This window comes from Chiloscyllium plagiosum, chromosome 13 (genome assembly GCF_004010195.1).
Source record: "Chiloscyllium plagiosum isolate BGI_BamShark_2017 chromosome 13, ASM401019v2, whole genome shotgun sequence".
NCBI lineage: Eukaryota > Metazoa > Chordata > Chondrichthyes > Orectolobiformes > Hemiscylliidae > Chiloscyllium > Chiloscyllium plagiosum.
The window spans coordinates 58,879,092-58,887,526 of record NC_057722.1 but is presented as its reverse complement, the minus strand read 5'-3'; the positions used below and the strand labels follow the sequence as shown (position 1 = coordinate 58,887,526).

The 8,435-nt window shown below is 42.0% G+C and overlaps 1 protein-coding gene across 1 annotated transcript in view; it reads left to right on the top strand.

The window, feature by feature from the left end:
• Window positions 1-8,435, top strand: part of p3h2 (prolyl 3-hydroxylase 2) — a 157,038-nt gene that overhangs the window by 130,243 nt on the left and 18,360 nt on the right. Inside the window, exons 5-6 of the mRNA XM_043702558.1 lie at window positions 137-279; window positions 2,359-2,448. Coding sequence (XP_043558493.1) covers window positions 137-279; window positions 2,359-2,448 — 233 coding nt within the window. The remainder of the gene's footprint in view (window positions 1-136; window positions 280-2,358; window positions 2,449-8,435) is intronic.

Sequence of the window (8,435 nt, the reverse complement as noted above, 5' to 3'; positions counted from 1 at the left end):
TTCTCTCTCTCTCTCTTCTCTCTCTCTCTCTTCTCTCTCTCTCTCTTCTCTCTCTCTCTTTGCTTCTGCCTGTTTCCCTCTGCCCCTTGTCTCTGTCGTCTCCTCCCCACCCCCTCACCTCACTGTCTCTCTACAGTTGGAAATTATGAGAAGGCTTTGGAAGCCACAAAATCCTACTTACTGATGCGACCAACAGATGAAGACATGCTGGAGAACCTGGAATATTACCAGAGTGTGCTACAGAGTCAAATGGATATGAATCAGATCGCCCCTCGCCAAGTGAGTTATTGCCGGTGGGGACGGCCTGTCCTCAGTCTCTGTTCTCACATGGTCCAGGTCCAGGTTCAGGTCCCTGGAATCAGCTTCCTAAGGCTGAGAGGGCTGCCAGCATTTTTACTGTCATCTATGATCTTTAGCACTTGGATAGTTAAGACTCCATGTCCGAACTAATGCATAGATTCCCTTCTAGAAGATTTGTGTCATCATTCTTGGGATGTGGGCATCACTTAGTATGGACAAAATAATTAGGAGCAGGAATTGACTGCTCAGCTCCTCAAATCTATCCCATTAAGACACCAGCTCATCTCATTACCCAATATGCCCACCTACTGCGGATAACCTTTCACCCCTTGCTAAGCACAAATCTATTTGCCTCTGCCTTCAGAATATTCAAGGACACTGTTAAGAACAGCTTTTCAGAAATAATGTTCCAAACACTCAACAGAAAATAAATTCTCCTCATCTTTGTCTTAAATGGGTAGCCTCTTATTCTGAAATAATGACTTCCAGATTCTCCCACAAGAGGAAACCTCCTTTCCATATCTACCCTGTCAAAGCCCCTCAGGATGATCAATGTTTCAATCAGGTTACCTCCTACTCTTTGAAACTCCAGTGGATATGAGACTGGCCTGTCCAACCTTTCCACATAAGAAAATTCACCCATTCTAGATGTTAGTCCAATAAACTTTCTCTGAACTGTCACATTTACAGCATTTATTCCTTAAAGTGACCAATAATGTATCTGTCCTCCACCTGTGGTACCATCAATACACTCTACAACTGAAGCAAAACTTCCATATATTTGTATTCCCATTCCCTCTGAGTTAAAAATCACACAACACCTGGTTATAGTCCAACAGGTTTAACTGGAGGCACTAGCTTTCTGAGTGCTGCTCCTTCTTAAGGTGGTTGTGTACACCCCAGTCCAACACCGGCATCTCCAAATCATATTCCCTCTGAATAAAGCATAAAATTTCATTAGCTTTCCTAATTACTTGCTGTACCAGTGTACTAACTGTTTGTGATTCATGAAACAGTGCACCAGCTCTCTCTCTGCACCTCCAACCTCTGGAATCTTGCCCCATTTTGATCATGTACTTTTCATCCTTACTGCCAAAATGGACAATTTCATATTTTCCCACATTGTACACTATTTGCCACACTTTTGTCCACTCACATAACCTCTCGATATATATCTGTAATTTCCTTATTTATTTCCCATTCCTTGTCACCTTGAGGTTTTATCTTCTTGAAGCAAATGATTGTCCCCTGATGTGATCCAGGAAACAGTTCAGAGTAAATTATGTTGGGGTGGATCTGGACGTGCCTAGAGGTCAGCATGGGAGAGCATTCCCTCTCTGAAGGGATGTATTTTGCCAATTTGTCACTTTCATGGTCACTTTTATGTCCACTAGCTTATTGTCTGAGATATTTAGATTTTCATTTATATAAATTAATTGAAAATTTACAAACTCTAAATGAGTGGAATTAAACCAAATTTTAACCCCAAAACCACTTTGATCTCCCTCAGTACACCCACTTAAACCTTGAAGCAAAGTTCAAGAAATGTTGAAAATATACCTGCATTACTCCAGCACCTTTCACTTAGGTCTCTCCCTAAGCAACTACCCATTCACCATGAAGGTATACTCACCATTGGATTGTGGCAATCACTTTTTGCACAGCAGGATCCCAAAGAAATCCTTAATTTTCAAAAATAAATCATATTATTGATGTTGATAGAGGGATATGTATCAGCTGGGGACATTGGGAGACGTCAGCTTGCTTTTCTGATATTATCATTGATCTGCAACTGAGAACAGACAGGACTGGGATACACACTTATCAGAAATACAACACTTCCAACAGTGCAGCACTCCCTCAGTACTGACCCTCTGTCAGTGCAGCACTTTCTTGGTACTGTACTGGTGGAGTCACCTTGGATTATGTATTCAGACCTTTGGAGTAGTGTTGAAGTAAATTGAATACTATAAACAGAAGCAGGTTGATCGCAGGATTGAGAAGGTTGAGAGGTTTTGGAAATATTTCATGTTGTCTCTGTGTTTGTGCTATTTGCAGGATCTGGTTTGGTTCATGGATCGCTATCAGTTGGAGAAGGAGCTTCTTCAGTCAGTCAGCAGTGAGCTGAGATTCGTCTACGTGGATCCAGTATGTGTTTTAGACTTAATCTGATTGGCAGCTGAGGGATTGAGGTAGTCAGTATGTTCACCTCTGACCTTTTATCAAATGTCACCTGTAACTGGCACAAATCTTTCTCCTATTTTGCCATTGTCTCAGTCTTCTTCCAGAGTTGGCTGGTTGAGTTGGAATAAGTGATGAGCTGTGAGACTGTGGAAGCGCCAAATATCCAACATACAGATACTGGGCGTCAAAGAAATAACCAACTGAACATCATCTGTTGAGCTCCTAACATGGTTTCTTTACATTTGTTAGAAGGACTACATATCCATTCCCTGGGACCTGCACTCTGCAGACAAAAAATAAAAGTTCAAACCTTACGCCTTTTCGGAGTTGCCTCAATGGAGCTTATGAAACTGAAAAGTTCCCCATTATTTTCTCCATGGCAACACCTTGGCCAATCCAAGTTGACGTGCTAACCAGTCAACACCTTTTCCTCTTGTAGTATAGATTGTTATGGCGATTTGAAATTTGATGTTCTTGCATTAATTCTGCTCCCACAACATGTCTCTCGTGTCAACAATGGTCAAGTTCTGTCCTACCAAGTGACTTTGTTTGTTTGTTAATTGAAATATCCTGATTCTTGACATATTAAGTTAGAGATTTGGAACCGGAATTGGTCGCTTAATTCCTCAAATTTGCTCCACAATTCAATGAAAACATGATCTGATTGTCATATTCATTTTTATTCTCTTATGTATTTGATGGGAACAGCGTGGAGGATGATTTTAATATATATATAATATGTATATAAAACCTTGTGCTGTACCTATCCTGGAAATGTTTGATAGGGACAGTGTAGGGGGAGCTTCCTCATTTCCTCTCCCCCCACCTTATCTCAGTCCCAACCCCTGGATTCAGCACCGCCCTCTTGACTTGCAATCTTCTTCCCGACCTCTCCGCCCCCACCCCCCTCTCCAGTCTATCACCCTCACCCTCACCTCCTTCCACCTATCGTATGCCCAACTTGGCACACCAGCCTCATTCCTGAAGAAGGGCTTATGCCCGAAACGTCGATTCTCCTGCTCCTCGGATGATGCCTGGCCTGCTTGTTTTTCCAGCACCACATTTTTCAACAGTGTAGGGGGAGATTTACTTTGTATCTAGCCCCATGTTGTACCTGCTTTGGGAATGTTTCATGGGAACAGTGACAAGGGATATTTACTCTTTCTCTAACCTTTGTGCTCTACCTGTCCTGGGATGTTTTGGCTCAGTCTTGTATTTGCTATCTTGTGGATGTTGCTGCCATCGTGTGGTGATGGTCTTGAATTGCAGCATTTCACATTCCTGAGTGGACTATTTGCTGACACCAACAATCCATCAATAATTTCCAATTGCACATGCTCAGCCTTGATTGATCTCATTCTGTTCGTTTGCACGTGCAATAAGATTAAAAAACAATTTACAAAATACTAAAAAAAAACTTCACACACTTCTTTTATATTGCTTCATTCAGTTCTTTTCATTTTTGTCTTTGCTTGCTTTTTATCTTTTTTTTGGGAGTCTAAAGCAAGTTTGAATGTTCACCTGATTGACTCAAGCTTGAAGCTGCAGAGTCTGTGCAGGATTTGACGTTCTGGTTAGTTAAGGCTTCTTCTGATATTAGGATTACTTGATGCTATCATATGTCTCCCTCTCTGAGAGACTCAGACGTACCTTGCATTGAACCCAGTCCATTTGAGGTGCAGATAATTGACCAGTGAGATTGCCGCAACCCATCAGTGAGCTCCTGCATCACTATCACTCTGAATACTCTGTCAGGAGAACCTGAGGCAATCCTATGCCAGATGTTCACAGTATATCCCCATCAAGTTATTACAAATACTCAGCACCCACAAACAAAAGTAAAGGTCCTGATAATTTCAAATGAACTGGACTTAGAGTGAATTGTTTGAATGGCATACTACTCTGAACAGTTGTGTCAGGGATTTCTATAGTGGGGATGGCGGTGAAAGAATTGGAATGGGGTCGAGGCAGGGGCTGCCAAGTTCAGTGATTCCTTTTTCCACTTGCATCTCCCCTTCCTCCCTCATACCATTTCCCATTCACTGGTGTGAGAGGTCCGCACTGACAGGGGATGATGACAATATTGGTGACCTGTCCTGACACTGTCGATGGTTTGGGCAGGGGGTCTGCACAGATTCAGATTGGGTAAATGTTGGCCAGTTTAGATGGGGGAGAAAAGTATCTGACTTTAACTAAACAAAGTTGAACTCAAAGTCTATCCGCCCATAGACATAGGAGCAGTTGGCCATTAAGTCCGTTGAGTCTGCTCTCATTCAATGAGATCTTGACTCATCTGATAATCTTCAAATCCACTTTCCTGCTTTTTCCCCATTATCCTAGATACCCTTACTGATTTAAGATCTATCTCAACTTGAATATACTCTAATGACCCAGCCTTGACAACCACAATTCACTGCTTTTTAAAAGAAGAAATTCCTCTTGATTTTTTGCCTACTCTGAGATGGTGCCCCTGCTTGTAGACTCTCCCTCAAGGGGAGATAACATTTCAGCGTCGACCCTGTCAAGTCCCATAAGAATTTTGTTCATTTAAAGTCATTGAGTCATAGAGTGAACAGAAACAGGCCCATCGACCCACCATGCCAATGCTAACCAACAAACCTCAAACTATGCTAATCCCATTTACCTGCATTTGATCTATAGCCTACTATACCTTGAAATTTTAAGTCCTCATTTATTTGCTTCTTAATTATTGTGAGAGTACCTGACTCCAGGCAGTGCATTTCAAATTTCTACCACCCTCTGCATGAAAAAAACCTTTCCACGACCCCCACTAAGTCACTTACTCCTCACCTTAAACTCATGCCCTCTGGTCTTCTTAGACATGTCTGCATGTGGAAAATATTCTCACCATCTACCCTGTCTATACCTTCTCATAATTCTGTAAACCTCAATCAGATTCCCCCCCCCTCCCTCAGCTCCCTCTGCTCCAGGCAAAACAAACCCAGCTTAACCAATCTATCCTCATAACTGAGACCTTTTATCCCAACATTCTGGTGGATCTCCTCTGTGCTCTTTCCACTGTAATCACATCTTTCTGATAGTGTGGCAAACAGAATTGCACAGCGTATTCCATCTGTGGCCTAACCAATGTTTTATAAAGTTGTAATAAGACGTCCTTGCTCCTATATTCTACACCCAGGCTACTGAAGACAAGGATCCTGTATACCTTCTTTACCACCCTGTCTACTTGTGGTGACACCTTCTGGAATCTATAGACTAGTCCACCAAGAACCCTTTGTTTCCTCAGTACTCCCGAGGCACCTAGCATTCATTGTGTAAATTCCTCCCTTATTAGACTTCCCAAAATGCATCACTGCAGACTGAAAGTCATAGAGTCATACAGCATCGAAACAGACCCTCCAGTCCAACTAGTCCATGCCAACCATGTTCCCAAACCAAACTACTATCACTTGCCTGCGTTTGGTCCATATCCCTCCAAACCTTTCCTGTTCACTTACTTATCCAAATGTCTCTTTAATGTTGTACCTGTAGCTGCATCCACCATTTTCCCTCCGGCAGATCATTCCATACACGAACCACTCTGATGATTAGATTAGATTAGATTACTTACAGTGTGGGTAACTGTAGGGGTATGGCCCAACAAGTCCACACCGCCCCGCCGAAGCGCAACCCACCCACACCCCTATATTTACCCCTTACCTAACACTACAGGCAATTTAGCATGGCCAATTCACCTAACCTGCACATCTTTGGACTGTGGGAGGAAACCGGAGCACCCGGAGGAAACCCACGCAGACACGGGGAGAACATGCAAACTCCACACAGTCACTCGCCTGAGGCGGGAATTGATCCCAAGTCTCTGGCGCTGTGAGGCAGCAGTGCTAACCACTGTGCCACCGTGCTGCCCATACAAAAAGAAAATTGTATATTAAAAAAAATTGACCCTCATGTCTCTTTTAAGTCTTTCTGCTCTCATCTTAAAAAATGCCCCCCACTTTTGAACTCCCCACCCTGGGGAAAAGATCCTTGGTATTCATCTTATCTGTGCCCCTCATGATTTTATAAACAGTCACCCCTCAAATTCCTATGCTGTAGCAAAAATATGTCCCCATCTATCTTTATAACTCAAATTTTCTGTTGTTGGCAACATCCTGGTAAATGTTTTTTGAACCTTCTGCAGTTTAATATCCTTCCTTTAGCAGAGCAATAAGACCTATACACAGTACTTCAGAAGGGACGTCACCAATGTCCTGTACAACCTCAACATGACGTCCTAAATCCTATACTCAAAGGTCTGAGCAATGAGGGCAAGTGCCTTCTTAATCACCCTGCCTACATATGATGAAAATTTCAAAGAATTATGTTTCTGAACTTGTGGGAGTCTTGGTTTGACAATACTACCCAGAGCCCAATCATTAATTGTTTAAGTGATCCCCTTGTTTGAATTACCAAAACGCAATTCCTCAAGTTTATCCAAATTAAACTCTATCTGCCACTCCTCGGCCCACTGGTTCAATTGATTAACATCCCTTTGTAACATAAGATAACTTCCTTCACTGTCTACTATACAACCAATTCTGGTGTCATCTGCAAACTTACTAACCATGTCTCCTAAATTTTCATCCAAATTGTTTGTTTATATAAATGACAGCAAAAGCAGACCCAGCAGTGATCCCTGTGGAAGACTGCTGGTTGCAGGCCTTCAGTCCAAAAAACAACCCTCTACCCCCACCCTCTGTCTCCTAATATAAAGTCAATTTTCTATCTAACTGGCAAGCTCTCCTTGAATCTCATGTGATCTAACTTTACTAATTGGTGTATCATGTGGAACCTTGTCAAAGGCTTTACGAAAGTCCATAAAAACAATGTCTACCACTCTGCCCATATCAATCATTTTGGTTATTTTTTCAAAAAACTCAAAGTTTCTGAGACGTAATTTCCCTTGCACAAAGTCATGCTGATTATCCCTGATCATTCCTTACCTCTTCCAATCTACATAAATCCTGTCTTTAAGAACCCCCTCCAGCAATTTATCCCCACCAATATCAAACTCCCAGGTTTGTAGTGCTCAGGCTTCTCCTGACAGCCTTTCTTAAATAAAGGCACAACATTACTACACTGCAGTCCTCCAGCACCTCACCCATAGTTATATGATACAAGTATCTGTGCCAGAGTCCCTGAAATATCTTCCCTAACTTCCCATAATGTCCTGGGATACAGTCGATTAGGTCCCAGAGTTTTATCCACCTTTGTTTTCTGAGATCTCCAGTATTTCCTCTTCAGTAGTGTGAAGTGTTTTCAAAACATTGGTATTTATTTCCCTGTGTTTGCTAACCTCCATTTCTTTCTTAACAGTAAAAACTGATATGAAATATTAATTTAGTATTTCTGCTATCTTCTGAGGTTCAATGACCTTGTTGATCGTTCAGGAGCCCTATTCTCTCGCTGGTTGCTCTTTTACTCTTAATGTACTTGTAGAATCTCTCTGGATTATCCTTAACCTTATCAGGATTATATTCCATCTGCTATTGTTTTGCCCAATTTACCAGTTGTCTATATTAGACTGTAGCCTGGGACCATCTTCCCCATGATCAACAACACTACTGACATTTGTGCTATTGAATTAAGGTTTCCTCTCATTCCTAGGCCTCCCCTCATAAGGCAACCCCTCCATACATTGAATCGACTTGGTAAACCTTATCTGAACTTCGTCCAATGGTAGTTTACCTTTCCTTAGATTAAGGATCAAGCTATTTGCAGTATTCCAACTGTGGTCTGACAAATGCTACGTGCAGTTTTAGCAAGGCTTCTTTATCTTTAATACCCCATTCCCTGACATAATGACCAACATTCCATTGCCTGCCCTATTATCTGCTGAAGTTGTATGCTAGCTCTTCAAAATTTCTGCACGAGGATTTCCAAATCCCTGTGTGTTATCCTCACCACTTGCCTTCCCACCTATTTTTGAG